The sequence below is a fragment of the Scomber japonicus genome, chromosome 2 (genome assembly GCF_027409825.1).
Source record: "Scomber japonicus isolate fScoJap1 chromosome 2, fScoJap1.pri, whole genome shotgun sequence".
Classification (NCBI taxonomy): Eukaryota; Metazoa; Chordata; class Actinopteri; order Scombriformes; family Scombridae; genus Scomber; species Scomber japonicus.
This window is the reverse complement of record NC_070579.1, coordinates 33613040-33631754: the sequence shown is the minus strand read 5'-3', so window position 1 is coordinate 33631754 and position 18715 is coordinate 33613040. Positions and strand designations below refer to the sequence as shown.

At 39.0% G+C, this 18715-nt stretch overlaps 2 protein-coding genes across 3 annotated transcripts; one reads left to right on the top strand and one right to left on the bottom strand.

Annotated features, from left to right (window-relative positions):
• Positions 1-267: 267 nt before the first annotated feature.
• On the bottom strand, positions 268-14104 carry sclt1 (sodium channel and clathrin linker 1). The gene is made up of 22 exons (XM_053332157.1): positions 14085-14104; positions 13607-13654; positions 12515-12582; positions 12217-12269; positions 11972-12044; positions 11706-11761; positions 11021-11156; positions 10189-10311; positions 9936-10001; positions 8973-9043; positions 7019-7109; positions 6624-6715; positions 6075-6252; positions 5781-5879; positions 4085-4156; positions 3859-3933; positions 3602-3744; positions 3292-3484; positions 2321-2517; positions 1278-1356; positions 632-727; positions 268-506 (listed from the first exon to the last, which is right to left on the bottom strand). Exons 2-22 carry the CDS (start codon positions 13638-13640, stop codon positions 447-449), a joined length of 2055 nt encoding a protein of 684 aa, XP_053188132.1. The 5' UTR covers positions 13641-13654; positions 14085-14104; the 3' UTR covers positions 268-446.
• Positions 14105-14231: 127 nt separating this feature from the next.
• On the top strand, positions 14232-18708 carry c2h4orf33 (chromosome 2 C4orf33 homolog). Of its 2 annotated transcripts, none has more exons than XM_053332418.1 (6): positions 14232-14543; positions 14886-15079; positions 16455-16515; positions 16621-16672; positions 16765-16964; positions 17457-18708. In XM_053332418.1, exons 2-6 carry the CDS (start codon positions 14899-14901, stop codon positions 17551-17553), a joined length of 591 nt encoding a protein of 196 aa, XP_053188393.1. In that variant the 5' UTR covers positions 14232-14543; positions 14886-14898; the 3' UTR covers positions 17554-18708. The 2 variants fall into 2 exon arrangements, with proteins under 2 accessions (XP_053188393.1, XP_053188392.1); XM_053332417.1 differs by lacking the exon at positions 14232-14543 and adding an exon at positions 14617-14806.
• Positions 18709-18715: the final 7 nt, after the last annotated feature.

Here is an 18715-nt window from a genome sequence, read left to right as displayed (position 1 = left end):
ATTCATAGATCGAGTTTTTCAATGAGGGAGAATAACATTGATGTGCTTATGAGATTTTTCACAAAGGTGATTTAATCCCCCCTGCCCAAAGTCACAAACTGTTTTTTGTTTTTCATTAACATGTCTGTGGGAAATATTTTAGACACAAAGCTTTTAATTCCAATAAAACCCTATACCTATATACAATAAAGACCATTATGCATTCTGAAGGTGTAAATATGTAATAAAGTTTATTTTACATACTAAACATCTGACATCTTTCCATCCTTATATATACACAGTATACCAGGCAACATTTAGATTGGGACATGTCGCCATTCAATCAGACAAATCCATTTCTGTCTGATGCCTTTGGCCACAATGTTGATATCACACTGACAAAAACAGCAAAGTGTTTTACTGTCAAGGCTACATTATTTATTCCTATAGCACAGTGACAGTCGCCATTATATAGAGTCTGGATCAGCCATGGCTGTTTTCCTTCGCTGGGATGCCAACATGCTCAACTGTAGAAATAAAAACAAACAAAAAAACAATATAAAAAAACACATAAATAACATAACATACACTGCAACACACACATTATATGTATCACCATATTCCTACACAGGGCATATATATTTAGTCATACCTGTTGTGTAGCAGTAGTTGCCCTTTGTTCAGCCTGTGTCAGTCTTCTTTGGAGACGACTAGTCTTCTCTTGATACTCCGCTAGCTGCCTTTCATACTGCGCAAACACACATTCTATTTTAATTACATGAAAACAAATATAAACGTCATTGTGCTTAACATACGGTGCAATGTCTGCCAGCTCTTTCTCATCATCCTTATTTTACCCTGTATGTGACTAAAAACCTCATCATTTCTTGTATATGTAAGACTATTTCCTTGCCAAATGTTATGATTAAGTCCACAGGATGGACTGCATTGACTTAAACTTTACTCAAATGTCTTGGTCATGCTGCTTGATTCCGCTTGGCTCCTCTTGACGCTAATGTACAAGGTTTCCAGTCAAAGTGCCTCCCGCTTCGTGTCTGAGAGCTCAAGGCAATAGGAGGCCTGACATTTGCAGAGGCTAACAGCAGATGAACAGGCCTTAACAGCAAAGGCCAGCTCCTCCCAGACAGTGTCCTACAGTGCAGGATGAACATCTTATATTCCTCTTGTGAGACCAAAATTTTGTAGAACTGGTTCCCTGTCTCAAAGCTTTACTCTCATCTACTACAAATCATGGCTGTGTGTGCATATGTGTATGTGTGTGTGTGTGTGTTATAGACCTCGGCGATGGCGTTGTGGTTAGTTTCCAGTTGTATCTCTAGCTCGTGTGAACGTTGCTTCTGGCGATTCAACTCAGCCCTGAAAGGAAGATTCAGAAACAAAAATGTTACAAATGTATAATAGCTGTATTTTCAAGTGTTTCAGAATGTTCAATATTTCCAATACATCTCAGTATTAAGTGCGCTTTTGTTTCAGTGAAATGTTTGGTGCTTCATCTCAGCTGTTGCTCAGTCTTTGATCCAGTATTTGTGATAAAACAGACTTACTAAGAAGTCCGTAGGCTGTTAAGTATCTGAAGTTTTCTCATATTAAATAAAAAATACTATTTGTATTGAACACTTAAAAATAAATAAAAATTGTATACTTACTTACATTAAATCATGTATCTCATCTTATTTTAAACTATCTAATCTCTGGAGATACTAGAGTTGAGTAATTGCTTTAACAGCAGGAGTTTTCATTACTGATTACGATACGCTTCATTTTACAGGTAAGCTCCATTACAGCAGATGTAATTTAGCTGATTTTGTTAGAGTGAAAAAAAATGTGTTTCTGTTTCCTGCCCATTCTAAAGGTTTAAACTGGCAACCTTTGAGTATTCAATCATATTTCTCAGCAAGTATTTTGCATCATTCTGTGCTTTCTATTTTTTATTAAAAAGTTCCCTTTTATTATTATTACAGAACATAATTTCAACAAAAGACCTTAGAAAATGCCATTTCAAAAAATCCAGTCAGTAGTTCAAGTAAGCCCTTACTGTATCCCACAGACCCTCCAGATCCAGATCAATATGCCTTAGTGGAGTGGCTGCTCTTTCCATCCCAATTAAATCAATAAACTCTTCCAGCCAACTACTTAAACTGAAACAGTTTGGAGCTCTTATCTCCCAGTTCATAATAATGTTTTTGTTTAACAGCAAGACAATCCAGTGTTACAAATCTCATTTTCTTTGCAAGTAACCCATCTAATTTATTTCCTTAGCAACTTTTAAAGATAGATGCTTTCTTTAGTCGTGTTAAAGTCCACCTTCGTCCGTTCTTACTTGAGGCTCGCGATTTTTGTTTCAAAGGCCTGAACCAAGTTTTTGGCCTCTTCCTTCCAGCGCTGAGTACTTTTTTGCTGTGCTGCCAGGAGGCGTGTCAGATCTGCGCTCGAGCTTCGGCTGCTTTCCTCCATTTCCCTCACCCGTGCATCAAGTCCCGTCTCCTTCAGACTGTACTCCTGCTCCATTTGCGACACCTGGATGAAGGTGCCAACCATTCCATCACCTTATATGCAAGTTTCTGAATGTTTAATTAAGTGATATATCTTCAATTGTTAATCAAAATGGATGTTTGGGAAACACATCAAATAAGCAGGATAAACAAATACATTTTTCTTTACCTACTGCTTTCTTTTTCTTCCACTTTTCTTACAGGCTTCGATGGGGTTTTGGAGCTAGACCCATTCTAAGGACTAAGGGTCAGGAGATTTTGGCCTCAGCCGCTGTTCTTTTTTTAGAAAAAGGTGCAATACTAAATTACTGGAAGAACACCTTCAGCAGGCAGGTCACTCCTCTACTTCCATCTTTCCTTGTCCTAATTGGCCATCACTCTGACTTTATATAGTTTCACTTGTTGCCACCTGTTGCCATGCAGAATCACTTCCTTCCCTTTCTTCATAACCTCCCTACCTTGATCCATTTGGTCCGATAACATTTGGAAAAAACTCTAAAAGAGCTGCATGATTAAATTATTGTATCCCAATATTATCCCATTCATTCAATGAGCTGGGAGCCAAGTGTGAACAATATCCAGACAATTTCTTAACAGTCGGAATCCTTTTTATTTGGCTTTTTGGTTTCACTGAACAACTTTAATAGGAAATGAGTGGATGGCATCTTTGAATCCAGTATCCTATAATACATCCATGATTTAAATGCAGTCTTTCCTAGCTGACACTTCTTGGAGGGAAAACTTGCAGTATTCCCGTTTCTCTTCACATCCTTCCCTTTTCTAGTACCCATTCTATTACCTGTTGTTTGGCTTTCTTTTGGACCAGCAGCGTGGCTTTCCGCAGCTCATCCATCTCCCTGCGGAGCTGCAAGTTCTCCTGTTGCAGTTGGAGTCGCTCCTCACTGACACCGACACAGTCTTCCCGTGCTGTAGCCAGAGCACCCTGCAACCGCCGCACTTCCTCCTGGCACCGGGACAGCTCCTCACTGTAACTACAGAAGAGAGGAAAGGAGACAAAATGTTGTATTAAGATTAATCTCGTTATTAGCAGAAGAAGAGAGGAAGAAGGAAGGAAAGGTTAAACGGTATGTGTTAACTATTCCACTTACTCCATTTCTATGGTTTTTAGTTTGTTTTGGGTGCTTTGCAGAGTGATGCTCATCTCGTCCTTTATCCTCTCTGCATCCAGACACCTCTGATGAAGGGCATCAATCTTCCTGAATTCTGGCTCTGCTCTGCCCTCTTTATACACCTAAAACAAACAAACAAACAAAAAATCAGGCGCTGTGATTAACATCATTCATAAAACCATATAATCAAATAGTATCAGGAGCTAGCTTCAGCAGCTTCTTCCATCTTGTGATACCTTCTCCAGTTCCTCCTCTACAGCTTTCCTCTCTCGCAGGGACCTTTCAATCTGAGACTCTTTATCTGCACACTCCTAGAGGGAGGTGGAGAGAGAACAAGTAGAGTGAGCCGTAGATGGAATAAAAAAATAAAAAAATCAAAACAGATGAATAGACAGGTAGAGATTGAAAAAGGATTTAGTGTGATGCTGAAAGGAATTTGTCCTTAGCAGGGTGAGTTCTCACCAGCTGCAGCGCAGACAGCTCCTCTGCCATGCGATGGATTTGAACGTTGCACTGCTTACGCACATTATCCACCTGTGAAAAGATAAAAGTCAGAGTTTCTAATGTGGGTAGTTACTACTGGGATCAAGCAGGTGCAAATGCTTTGCATTTCACTTTCCTTCAGATAGACAGTTTCTTTATTAGACAAAAAAAAAGAAAAAAAAAGAAGAAGCTGCTTGACTTCCAAATCACCGGTCCACCTCTCTAAAGGTTGTAAGGTTTTTTTATGCTGAGCTTTTGGGGGGAATTAGGTTTTCAAATGTGTCAGAGATTTGCCTTTAAGAGCAAAGATTTTGGGGTAAAAGGAAAAGCAGACTGATAAAGAAGATGCCAGTCATGTGTGTAATTTCAATAAATACATAGGGAATCCTAAAATGGAATAAAAGCAAAAAACCATGTAATAGTAAATCAGTGAGACTGACTGCCAAGAATTGTCTATATCAATGATAATGATATACATTTTCATATTCTTCCTATTTGTGGAAAGACAAAAGGCAGTAATAGAAATAAAGAGAGGAAAAGCATTACCATATCAATGTTCTAAGGCTAATACAGTGTCTCAACTGGTTCATTTATAGCATTTTATTTAACTAATTCAATCCTTATTCATAGGAAATAATGCAAGCACGGAGGGTTCTGGTGGCCTAGACACATTTGTGAAAAAAAAAGTATCTCGAAGGAACACTTGACCTTAAAGAGAGAGTTAGCAGTCACAACAATTCTCTCTTTGGCCAAGTGGGAATTGTGTAAAAGAAATGAAATGCACCGAAGCTCTCAGTCTGACTGGCAGATAACCCTGGACACACCTTCTCTATTTTGGGGAAACTCCATCTCTCACGTATGACTGCCTGAGTGGCACTAAAGTCTTAGGGCGAACATGTGGGCCCGACTACCAATGTTAGCATTTTTGGGATTAACTCTTCATTAAACAAGCTTATCTCAACACTTCAATGTGGCTTTAAGTGAAGGAGAGGCAGAGAGGAGATTAATGAGAGAAAAACTGCTTCACTTTGGCAGCATTGTTTAACAAACTCAATAAGAAGATTACACACTACGTAAAAAAAGTCAAACGCAAGATAAGGTGTGTGTGTGTGTTTTATACAAAGTTAAACAAATCAACAGTTACTCTCTGGAACGCCATCGTTTATTGAAATCCAGCCAAGTGACTAAGATGACAGTCAGTGCTGCAGTCACACTAGGCTTCATTAACAGGATTAAACAGTTGAAGGGCTTGATGAAGAAGACCCATTAATAGAGCATTAATCGCCATGTCTTTGACTGAAGGAAGGCAGAGGGAAAGAGCAGTTCTTTTGGCTCAGTGCATCATGTGTTAAAAAAACAGACAGTAGGGCTGAGCAACTGGTGCAGCTCAAGGTTGCGTTTCCATGTTAGGCTAATTATACATCAAAAAAAATCTGCACAGTGTGAAGTTTTTGTGATTTTCTTTTTTTAAAAATTGCACCAAATATCTTCACATCATCCAGAGTTTTTAAATAATAGTTTAGCAGAAAAAGATACTAAGTCTGGTATTTTATTTTGAAAGCCTTTTCCAGACAGCTAGTGTTCTGTCATGAAGTTTCAGTGCCCTATCAACTCCTGCAGAAACACCCCAGCACTTCTTGCTCGGGGAGCCATCTGACAAAACAACTCCCCCCACCTCTTTCCTGGTGCGGACTGCAGCATCCTGGATCAAATGTTTGATGGCCTCCTTTGTTTTCTCCAGCTCTTCTGTCTTCTGTTTCTCTCTTAACAGGGCCTGAAGGGAGAGGGTAAAGACAAGACACCGGCCCGTCTTTTAGTTGGGCAAACTTTTATAAGTGCTGAAGGGATGTGAAGAGTTGTCAGTGTTAGTGCAGCTGCACAACAGACTGAAGGAGAAAGGAAAAAGACTAAAGGAGGAGGAGGAGGGGTGGAAGGGGGTGACAGACAAAGACAAAGTGACTGCGGTCACCTGGTCCTTCTGCAGTGCAGCCTCCTCGGCCACCTGAACACTCTCTCGGACTTTGGCCAGGCCCTCGTACTTCTCCTCCTCTAGGGTGCTGCAACGTGCCTGGAGTTCTCCCACCTTTCTCTCCCACACATTTTGCTCTCTGCGCACCACCTCTGCCTCCTGAGATGCAGCCTTCAGTCTGGTGATGGAGAAAAGTAGAGAAGTGAGAACCAGCAGCATATGGGGGCGGGGGGGGGGGGGGGGGGGTAGAGGGAATCGGGCTTGCCCAAAGAAGAGTGCTTCTTCTTCATTGGTTAATTTTGTTGGATTTCCTGTTGATAGTTCCAATAAAAAAGGTTTTCAGATCAAATGTAAAAACTATTAAAATATGCTGTGATTCTCAAGATTTCAACAACAATGTACCAAATTTTCTCACCTCTTCAATCTTGAACTCTCACCTCAGATTTATATCATAGTGCACAGGTTTTATAAGTGACTGAACTGCTTGACAGGGTGAGAAAAGGATGGAGAAGGGGCCGCAGGTGAAGCAGCAGTTTATCATGTGCTCACCTGGCCTCCAGCTGGCTCAAGGCTGACTGAAGCTGTTGGAGTCGTCTGTCTGCTGCCTCCTCTCGGCCCTGAGCCTCTGCCACGTCTTCATCCTAAATATATACCCACATTAGTGGCCTTCAGGGCAGGGTTGCAAGGAACTATAATTGTCCTTACAGATAAATCTTTTACTTTTTTTATTTAATACATGGATTTATCGTTCAATTCACAAAGAAAAAAAACTTACATGGCAAGAAAACCTTGGTTTTGAGATTCTGTAATTATCAAATATCTAGTATTTAATTGAATGTCTATTATGGTTGTCCTTGCTCAGCCAGCTCCTAGTTGAGCTCTCTACTACTTCCACCCCGTCCCATTCATCCCGATTCTTTAAGTCTATTGATTTTTTGGCTCACCCGTCTCTGTATCTGCTCCTGTACATTCTGCAGAAGTTTGGTCATCTCGTCCACTCTGGCTGTGGCCGTCCTCAGCTCAGCTTTGGTTTGCCTACACCAGGACACACAGAGAGAAAACAGTCATTGTTTGGCCTTATTTTGTTATTACAATTCTCCTGAAAGTCAAAGGTTTACATTCCAGATTATAACTGCAATAAATATCTAGAAGCAGTACACATTTTAACAAAGAAAATGTCTGTTGTAGCGGTGCAATGCAGAAGTGGTGATGTAAACTATACTTTTTCTATCTCACTGTGGTTGAACTGTTCCGCACCACAGCCCAATTCATTACAAGTAATTAATAGATTTTTTTGTGAAAGATGAATCTGTAATGACATATCTGTAATGAAACATTTTAATAATTCTCTTCAATTAAACACAGACAAATCTCAAGTAATGCTTTCTGGAGCCAAGGAAGAATTTCAGCTTCAATGGGTAATGTTCAGAACCACAAACCGAGCCATGAATCTTGGTGTAGTCATGAACTCAGACCTGAATTTTAACAGCCACATTAAGACAATTACAAAGTCGGCCTACTATCACCTGAAGAATATATCAAGGATTAAAGGACTAATGTCTCAGCAGGATTTGGAAACTTGTCCATGCATTTATCTTCAGTAGATTTGACAACTGTAACGGTCTCTAAAAAAAGAAAATAAAAATCAATGAGACAGCTTCAAAATGAATCTGAAGATTCAGTCTGTCAAGGAATTGATTTCAAAATACTGCTGTTGGATTAAAAAACACTGAGAGCTTTAGAGCCAAAAAGCAGTTTATGATCTTCTGCTACGTTGTGAACCATTCAGACCTCTCAGTTGGTCTGGAACAGGTCTGCTTTCTGTCCTTAGAGTCAAAACTAAAAACCTGGAGGAACAGTATTTAAGTTTTTATACTCCACATATCTGAAACAAACTCAGACAACTGCAGGTCTTCTGTGACTCTCAGTTATCTTAAATATTCTCATATTGCACTCTAACTTTTATTTTCATATTTTATCTCTAATTCTAGTTGAGTTTGTTTTATTTTCTATTATCTTAACTCTCATAATTACTCTTTTTAAATGTCGAGTCACAACATGTTCCTTTTCCCTTTTGTCTTAATGAGGACTACTACTTTGAATTACCTTGCTGGTGAAATGTGCTGCACAAATAAACTGGCTTTGTCTCACCTTAGCTATTTTTTGGGCACAAGGTTGAATTATCTGTGCCGGCTTGGTGAAAGTAATTAAAAATAATCATTTATACATCTTTTCTGTTCAATATCTTTTCTGTTCTGCCATATGCCCTTGAAGACAGCTGTGTTACAATACGAAGCCTGGGATAGCTGAAGGACACTTGTAAACAGATTATTTGTCTGGTAAATTCACCAACTTGCATAGTGCATTAGAAACTGTGTGGACATGAATGGTTTCTTGTAATGTATGCCTGTAAAGACATCCTACCCCCAAGACTAGTCGAGCTTTGAACCATGATCCTATTTGAAACCTGTTCACTGACCAGAGGTACTTAAGAATTGGTGAGTGCCCAGCTGGCAGAGAGAGAAACAGGAATCTTAGGAAGTGGCATTGCTATGTTTCCTCTCTTCCTCTGAAATTTAATGCATCGTACTTCCAATTGTGTTTTCGATTACATTATTTCAAAACCTGCTAATGTTCTTTTAGTGCGTGTGTGTCCTGAGTGACAGGTCAATTTTCCACATCAGTGCATCCTGCTGTCTTGTACGTGAGTCCACAGCATACAGGACAAAGCTTTTCAACTGATGTTCAAATACTACAAGTGTGGAAAATTGTTGGCAAAGGAGTTTAAGTAATGTCAGCATGGACCTACCTGCTGTTCTACTGCTAAACCCCACAACGCATTTACAGAGTGATACTTCTGCTGGCGACCATTTTGAATCTACACTGCATTTAAGTTACCTGTGCAGGCTGTGTAGCTCCTCCATCTCCGTGCTCTGCTCCGTCACCGTCTTCAGGAACTGCTGGTTCGTCTGCGTGTGGCAAGACACACATGATTGCCATTTGTGCGGCATGATTCCAAACACACGCCTCAAACTTTACGTCTAAGTTAACCTACTCCTATGACGTCTCTATTAAAAGTTTCTTCCTGCCTTTTCTTAGAGAAAATGCTAAGGAGCCTCTGTCCGTCACTGTGAAGTCAACCGCTCGCAAACACATAGCCTGAAAGAGGCTGCTTGTATGAAAAGTCAAAGAGGGGAAAGCCCAAAGCTTGCCCTCTCATTAAAAATGCATCAGAGGCATATAGTGTTACTCTCTCCTCACACACTGTATTGTGCACAAAGTAATCATCAGTCATGCGTGTGTGTGTGTGTGTGTGTGTGTGTGTGTGTGCATACATGGCTTTTTGTAGGAATAAATTCTGTTACCATGCTATCCGCCTTAACCTCTAAGTAAGGTAGAGCACCTCAGGTAACTGTCACTGTAAATAAAACGGTCTAAACTGTTTGATGCCGAGTGTATTTATGTGCGGCTGCAGGTGTTTGTGTGTATGAGTGTGTGTGAAAGAGAAAGAGAGAAAGAGAGAAAGAGAGAAAGAGAGAAAGAGAGAGAGAGAGCGAGAGAGAGAGAGCGAGAACGAGAGAGAGAGAGAGCGAGAACGAGAGAGAGAGAGAGAGACTAGTGTGTTAGAGCATGTGTTGGAAATAGCTACGGTAGTTTAGAGAGGATTACCGAGCAAGTTGACAGTCCATTACGCAACTGAGACAGTTCTGGCTGACGACCAGAGTGATTCAGAATCCGTTTCACTTAGTTACAAGATTAATTATTAGAGCTGGGGTTCATTTCAGAGGAGCAGGGGCATTTCGATCCCGTGGCTAATTAGGAGGCAATAATTTAACACGCTTTTAATTAACCGTCGCTTACCGATTCCAGTTTGTGATTGGCCACTTGGAGTTTGTGCGTGTGTTGCTGGAACTGAACAAGCTGATCCTGCGAAGGGAACCAAAAAAAAAAGAAAGTAAGGGGTTGGGGGGTGTTCAATAAAAGTTAAGTGCTCATAATTGCCTCATGCATTAGGTGAGGCCAACCTAATTAAACTCATTTCTGTGACAATGGCTCCATCTAGTGGTGAAGGGCTGGCGTGCTGGCCGTGCATACTAATGTGGGAACACTCCACCTTGAGCTGCTGCCTCTGAGCGTCGTGGATCTGTCCATCAGAGACCGTCTTCTGATAGACCTGCTTGAGGCGGTCCAGCTCCTGTGCTGCTGTCTGCCAGAGCTCCATGGCCTGCAGCCGTTCCTACACGAATACACACGAGAATACACACACGTCACACACACACAAACACACATTGATATACACTCACTGGCATTTATGCATGTTTTACGAAATTGAAGCTTTAGTACTTGTAGTTAGATAGATGTAGTTAGTCAGTAACAACACCAATCTTCTCTGCTCCAAAATTGGCTATTTTCATGTTAGCTAGAGAGCTAGTCACCGCTAAAAAAATAAAAGATCAATGTTTTGTTCAGAGTTATTAGAGTGTGTAAATGTGGCAACTCTATTATAAGAGCTGTGTTGTGTGGACCCACTGAGACCAGCTGTTGTTGTAGGTTAATAGCTCCAGTGCAAGAGCTAACTAATCAATGAGCCATTATGCCATGTTTTCTATTACTACACATGTACAATATACAGTATACAACATGTAAATATAACAGTTTGAAACTTGTTTGAAAGGAGTTTTGACACGGCTCCGCTGGTTGTTTTTCCTCCTTTGTTAGCTTTGTGCTATCACAAGTTAAAGACACCTTGCAGCAATCACTTTACTGAATACACACTTCAAAATGTATATCGATTCTTTCCCCTAACTCCCGCTAAGACAGCAAACAAGCGCTCGCCCCACAATGTCCTTCAGACTAAACCAAGGACACTGTGCAACAAGTAATCACAGTTAAGAAACATAACTGTAGGTTGTATATCTACAGCTTTAGACATCACATATACTGACCTTTTCAGACAGCTGGACCTGCTCTTGAAGGTTTCTAATGACTCCCTCCTCCTCCAGTGTGCTTCCCTCTACTCCTGAAGCCACAGGCAGGGCGTGAAGCTGCCTCTCCACAGACTCCCTCAGCTCTGCATGCAGTCTGTAGCAAAGGTGGTGGATATTAGGGGTTAACATTGAGATGGTAATTTATAGTTTTACATATTAGTAAATTACAGTTAGTTTTGTATTTTCAATGAAGTATCACCTCCTAAACTGCAATCAAACACACTTTGTTTATCTGTCATTTTAAATGGTGTAGAAGCCTTGATTACCAACCAAACTAACATTATTATTGTACACAACTCTATTTTTGGCGACATACCGACACAATCACTCTATGTATTATAATCAGGGCCCAACCGATACTGGATTTTTGGGGCTGATGCCAATATTAGAGAATGATATATTCTGATATCAATATATTGGCTTTCATCTTATATATACAGAATATATACATAAAATGCGCTTTTTTTTCAATGTGGCTATGAAACACGACATTAGTGCAAGGACACAGTAAACTTCACTACAAATTTAATAATTATAAATTCCTCTAAATAATAAAACATTTCCAAAAAAAACACATGTAGGTTTACATTTAACTTGAATTAAGAAAATGGATCAAATATGCGTAATATGCTGCCTTTTATACCTTTCGTTCTCCTTGACGAGCTTCTCCAACTTCACTTTGACTTCTGCCATCGACACCTAATGATTTATAGAAGGGGATCAATACTGAGTGATAATTAGTTAAAACACGCTTATATATTTTCTGGCACAGTTGAAAATCAACTGAAAAAAATATGTATACAAATAGGTGTATGTTATGTTTCCTTGCTCAGGTTTATCTTTTAAAGCCTTAAATCTTTCTACTACTTAATTTAGCATTCATTGTTCAGGTTATGATGTGTTTTTCACCTGGTATTTCTGCAGCTGTTCAGTCATTTCATCCATGTGCCGGTCATACTCAGCTATCAGAGGAGCCATTATACTGTAGAAGAGATACATAATGACGTCACTTGTGGAAAAATGTATCTGCACTTCAGGGCATCCACATCAACAACAATGGGCTGACTGTCATATATGAATGACTTGCAAATTTTTAATGATTCTGGTGTATTGGGGAATTAGCAGTAGATACACAGTATTTTGTTGTGCCTGACCTTCTATCAGAGATCCAGGGAGCAGGAGACTCTGCTGGTCTTGCCTCCTCAACCTGATGAACATGAGGCATGCAGAATGAGAGGGTAAACATTAAGGACTGCCTGGTAATTGTACGACTTCACTAAATATTTCTGTTTCCTTCAATAACAAAACAAAATACAGATCAAAGGGTCACACAGAAAAGATCTTGAAATCATTAATTAAGTTTCCCACACATTTCATGATACCAAATAATGACCCTGAATCATATTAGTTGAGTTAAATCTTTGTAAGTTTATAGTGGTTTAAGATTTGTACCTGAGATGATGTGGACTGAGCGCGGTGCCCATGTTGATACTGGCTTAGAGCAGAATTTAACCTGTGGACTGGAAACACAGACACACACACACACACACACACACACACGGTGAAGTATTTACACTAATGATGCTCTACTGTTCAGGGTTGACAGGTTGTCAGTTTTCCCAACAAGTTGGACTGTTTTGAAATTGCACATTTTCACAAATGGGCTCCTAGTTTTAAATAGCACCATTCACCAGTTAGGTATGGTTAAAGCAGAAAAATCCCAAACTGATGTCGAATAACATAGTATAGTATTAGTATTTTCTCAGCCTGCAAGTGCTTTTAATTAGTTGGATTTGTAATCAATCAAACTTTATTTATATAGCAACTTTAATACAGGCTGGTGTAGTTCAAAGTGCTTCACAGTTGATTGACAAGCTGATAAGACTGAACAAGTGGCAACATAAAGAAAATGAATAAAAACAATGAGAGAACAAAAGCAAAGAACAAATTAAAAGACAAAAATTGAGACCAATGCACACAAGAAAACAAGGACGATAAACATGTTTAGAAAATTTATATTAAATAAGTAACATAAATAAATAAGTAAAATAAGAGCGTATAAGAGAGAGGGTTTATTAAGAATTAGAGTGAAAAAGCTTAAAATAGATTAAAAATACAAGTAAAATGAAATAAGATAGAGAAGAGATTAAAAGATAAAAGAAACAGACAAATAAAAGTGACAAGAAGATAAAACTGATAAAATGATAATAATAAAATACCTTAAAATAAACTAGAATAAATGACAAGTTATAATTACAGACTGATTCAAAGGCTCGTGCAATGTAGATATGTCATTATAATTCACCTATAAGGGAAGCTGTATTCATGGCTAACCTATATCACATCTACATTAGAGTGTGGGTGTTGTTATGATGGAGCAGACATGTAGAGTCGTTTGACAGCATCCATACATTTGATGTAGTCATGGTGAATCACAGTCTGTTATTGCTCTCCATCTGGACACAAGTTTAAACCTTTCTTGAAAAATTGTAATAGACATGAAAAACGGCTGGTACTAAGTTGCCCTCCCTGGTTCATCCTTACCTTGATCTCGCAGAAACTCAACTTCTGCCTCCATACTGTAGGTGCGGTCTAGATAGAAGCAAAACAATGTAGATTGACAGGTCATAAACGACCACCAATGCCTCGCAAACAACTAACACATTAACATATAGAGTCATACACAGCCTGTAGCAGTTTAACTCATGTAAACAGTTGATTTCGAGGCACCGTTTCTATGCCTTCCAGCTAATAACGTTACAAAGCTGCACCAGACATTTAACTGTACGGAGAGCTAGGAGCTAGCAGCTAACAGCTTAGCTCAGCGTTGCCTGTGGTTACCCTGCGGGCAGCTAATCAATCTCAGCTAACACTAGATGAGCTAACTTAACTATAACATTACGTGTGCATGTGTTAAACTAACAGCTAAATACAGCACAACACGTATTTAGTTAGAGGTCACGCTTACGAGTAATATAAGAGTATTGTTTGACACCTTTTAGTTTAAAATATTCAAACATACGTAGGTTTATTGACTTTATATTCGGTTCCGCCGTCCGTTTTTAAAGCAAACAAATAACCAATGGCAGCACAGAAGCGCTCCTCTAAAGTTGTCCGGTCTGTACAAGAGATACATTTAATTAAAGGTTCCGCTCTGTATGTCGGGAACGAAGCTTCAGTCGGATGTATTTTGAAGGCTGGCTTAATTCAAACTATCCTTTTCCCCCCTTTGATTTTCATTTTCAATTATGAACGACTTTTTCAAGTGGAAAGAGATTTTTATGCTTTTACCAAGTAGAGTTTTCTGGTTTGGTAGAAAGTAGGAAACGTATTTGTTCAGTTCCTCTTGGCTTAGCTGGTCATTTGCTTGTAAATAAAATTCGATTTTGGGTATGTTTCTGACATTTTTTGCTGCAAAATAGCGTCTGCTTAGTCATTTGTTTCTCTAAGTCCAAAAATTGGAGTCGGGACTAATCACAAAGTAAGTCCATTTTCTGTTTTCCTCTATCAGGAAGTCAGTTTTACTATCTTGCAAAGTTATTGAGTAACAGAAGTGATTTTGACATTAACCTAATTTGATAACAAACTGCTTGAAGGGCTAATCACTGAGTATATTGGGACATGACAGGCTCAGCTGCAGTTTAGATGAGAGTATTTCAGCTAGTGAGTCTTTGGCAACATGGGGTTAGCTCTTGGGCTTCAGTTTATGACACTCATCTACGTCCTGCTATGCTGTGAATCTCTGTAAGTTTGCTATTTATTGATGCTTTGTGTCACTGTGATCACATGGCAGATTCTCATCCTGATTCAATCTTTCCTGCAGCCCTCGTACGCAAATGCAGTTTGAGATCCAGCACACCTGGGATAGCAACCCTGTGAATCATGACCCCATCAGGATTGTTTTCTCTCCCAGTCCATGGGGGCTGAAGATGCAGGTGTTTGGTCCTTTCTTTAATGACCCAGCAGCCCCTCCAGGGCCCCCCGGCCAGGCCTTCCCTGGACTCTGGGATTATGAAGGTGAGTAAGGCAGGTGGGAGCGCACGTCCAGACATGATATTCAACCAAGCAGCCTTTTAAACATGGAAATAGTATATCTGTTGGAAATCCATTAAGAATGTCTGTCAGTAAAGTGAAGTAAAATGTGATATGAAGTCAAACTAGCAAATGGAATAACTAAAAGTACTTTTTTAAAAAGCAATTTTATTTTTTAGTTAATTAAAAAAATAATTACAAATTAAATCCGTGCTAATTATAATCTAAATGGTTTCCCAGATAGTTTTCAGTTATCCTTTTAAATAGTATAAATTAAATAAATTTTTTTTTTACACTTTTTATTTTTAATGCATCACTTCATTAATGGTTATATTAACAATTAACGAATAATTTGACATGTTGGCAAATATTAATTTTCTTACTGAGTGAGGAGAAGATTGATATGGATGTGCCTCTGTGGAAAGGTTAAAAGATCAAATCAATATACCAACACCTATAAATCTGTCTTATTGTGTATGTTTGTGTAGTTTGTCCAAAACCCAAAGTATAAAAACAAGAAGTTGCACTTTCCCTCTATTTCCATGTCTTTATGGTAATCTAATATGAAGCTTTAATTAGCTTTATATTGAATGAACAGAAATGAGTGCTTATTTAAAAAAGTGGGAAGGTGTATTTAGAAAAATGTCAACCCCTTTCCTTTAACTGATTATAATTATCCTAACCCTCCAGGCACCTTTGTGTTGTCTCAAACGGAAAATTATGAACCTCACAAAGGTTGTGTTTATGGCCTATTATAGTCGATAATATTGTACAGGTGTTGCTTTTATGGTTCCCAGGCAGAGTAGTTGTATTCTCATTACACTTTAATTCCACACATGTTGCCTTTTTAAGCCACTCTACAGGCTGAGATAAAAAATTATGAATATAGTCCAATGAGGATGGAGAGACTTGGGACTAGTTCTGTTTATGAGGCCATAATAGTAATTGCATTATCATTATTATGGTGACACAGCAATTAAACCCTGTAATGAGGCTGAGTAATAACAATCCTATCTAATTGACCTTAAGTAAGTTCGATTTCCAGTTAATGAGCCCAACATATTTTGGCCTCATTAATGTTACTTATTAGATTGGAAACCAACCCCATTATCATCTAGGTAGATAATGAGCGTGCTGTTAGGTTAGTGGATGTGCTAGTATCTTGTTTAAATGTTTATACTGTATATCTGTTATTTTCACATATTATTGCTCAACTGTAACTTAAAATACATTTCTCCAATTATCTAATTATTGTCTATTCTGATGAGGTTAATCATCACCACTTTGCAGTTGGGAGCAGTTTGTTAACAGCAAATTAAAGTTGTTTTTCTTTTCGTTTTTCTCCTTCTTATCTCCTCAGTTGTGGAGTCCTTTTTCCTAGACAGCACTACTGAAAATTACCTTGAGGTGGAGGTTTGTCCGTAAGTACATAGCTAAGCTGGTTTAAGCTTTCATAGACATTCTGGACACAAAGAAGTAAAAGCACAGCACAACAATGAGGCATCTTCTCCATGTTTTCATTTTAGACATGGACAGCACTTGATATTACTGCTGTCAGGTGTCGGCCAAGCATTCCAGGTAAGCGGACATCAATGGAGTTATTGAAGAGGGTAGCGATAAGTCGTCCTTGGTGTTTTAAGTGTTTCATTTGTCTTGATTTGTGTCTCCAGCAACAACTGCCCATGGTGTTTGGTGCCACAATCACAGAGGGAAGGTGGATGGGTGAAGCTGTAATCCCCTGGTCATACTTCCCTCCTAATGTCAACAAGATGAACTCTTACGCCATCCACGGCTCAGGAGACATGCGTACATATGAGGCTCTCTACCCCATCCCAAAAGAGGAGCTAGTGGAAGGGCAAAAACCCAACTTGTGAGTATACTATGTCCTATGAGTAGAGTCGTTTGAGGTCACATAGCTCATATGGGGAAAAAAGAAAGAATGGTCAAAATCAAAGCAGCAGAAATATCCTGACTTTTAATACGTATCCCACAATGCCAAGATCTCTTTCCTTAGATCACCCCTCTATGCCTACATCTTTTAAAATCTACACCTCAGTTCATTTCTGTTATAAACTTGTCTCAAGCTCAAAACATTGAGTTATTTTCTCATACATTAAAAAGCTCCCTCCATAGCCACAGAATATATTTTACAACAGTTTTCACAGGTTGGAGTACCACTTTTCGTGTTGAATAAACTGATCTTTATGTGTAAAATCAGTGGAGTGCTCCTTTATTTATTTAATTCATTGATTAATGTATTTCTTTTTCTTTTTTTACAATTATGCATCCAGATTCATGAATATTAGTATATGTTTGAAGGTTTTGTATAGTCTATTTTAAATTCTCTCTCTCTGTCCCTTAGCCACCGCCTGGAGTATTTCCAAAATTTCCGCCTGCAAAGCATTATGGGAGAAGGTTGGGTCCAGCCTGAGTCTGATTTGTGGAAGGGAAAGCCTTAAGCTTTAAAAAAAAAAAAAACACCCCCTTTTTGTCGGTCTCTCTCTTGCATACACATACACACACACACACACACACCATGGCTGCAGGGTTATAGTACAAACACTCACTGACAGGGAACAAAGGGCAATCAATCTTTATTAGTTAATGATGTGAAATGATATGACAAGAAATATGTTATCAGCTTGTCAGAGCGCATTAGCCTTCACACACATCGGTGGAAGCGCGCAGACACACACGAACACACATGCACGCACGCATCAGGCGGTATTGGACGTCGCCTGAAATTGGCTCGGCAGTGTGTGACCTACAGCGGTTACACTGTGCATGGTGGCAACGAATGCTCACTTTGACATTCAGCTCCTGTGTAGCCTGTTCATTTCAGTTCAGTGAGATAAACCACAGCAGGTTCTTGATTCTTTGCCCTGGCTGCTAAGACTTTTACACACACACACACACACACACACACACACACTCTTTTGGAGAGATTACTAAGCTTTACAATCATTTTAGCCTTACATTTAAGACCTTGGTGACCAAAGAGGTTACCACCAAAATTATGTAATTATTTTTTTTAATGAAATTGTTTAATTAAACTGTTAAATTATTGCCATACTATGATCTCTGATGATTGTAATTACAAATGAGTTTAACTGCTCAGTGTATTCTCGACTTTCAATAAAGCTTGAATGAATGAATGAATTTCCTGGAGACGTACCCTAACACTAACCATAACCTCTACTTGCCTAATCCTAACCTTTACCACCAATCCAAAAATCAGCTGTTTCCTAATTGGTGACATGGGTTTTGTCCCCACTTGGAAAAGCCATCTCTAATTAACTGGGCTTCAAGTTTGTCCCCAAAAGTAGCCTATGACAGACCCACACACACACACACGCACACTCCACTCAAGTGAAAAATCTGTTCTCCAGAGATACGTGCCAGAGCTTTTGATGTAGTGCTCTATTGTAATTACATCCGTTTGCAATCATCCAATCCCTTTGTCATTTCCTTTTACAATTAAATATGTTTAATATATTGATTACATTGTGCTGATTAAGTGTTTTTTTGTTTGTTTTTTTCCTGAGTGTTTGGCAAATGTCAATTTCATTTTGTTTCTTGATGTGTGCCATATCTGTCCATTAAACCAATGTCAAACATTTT

What these genes read in the sequence shown, in the direction of transcription:
- sclt1 (XM_053332157.1), bottom strand. Translation starts at nt 13,640, where the DNA reads ATGGAGGCAGAAGTTGAGTTTCTGCGAGATCAAG. An exon ending in CTCAGAGGCAGCAGCTCAAG is followed by an intron (nt 10,002 to 10,188) that starts GTGGAGTGTTCC and finishes TTCCCTTCGCAG; the next exon opens with GATCAGCTTGTTCAGTTCCA. An exon ending in CTAAAAACCATAGAAATGGA is followed by an intron (nt 3,485 to 3,601) that starts GTAAGTGGAATA and finishes TCTCTTCTGTAG; the next exon opens with TTACAGTGAGGAGCTGTCCC.
- c2h4orf33 (XM_053332417.1), top strand. Translation starts at nt 14,742, where the DNA reads ATGGGGTTAGCTCTTGGGCTTCAGTTTATGACACTCATCTACGTCCTG. An exon ending in CTTGAGGTGGAGGTTTGTCC is followed by an intron (nt 16,516 to 16,620) that starts GTAAGTACATAG and finishes TTTTCATTTTAG; the next exon opens with ACATGGACAGCACTTGATAT. An exon ending in GAAGGGCAAAAACCCAACTT is followed by an intron (nt 16,965 to 17,456) that starts GTGAGTATACTA and finishes TCTGTCCCTTAG; the next exon opens with CCACCGCCTGGAGTATTTCC.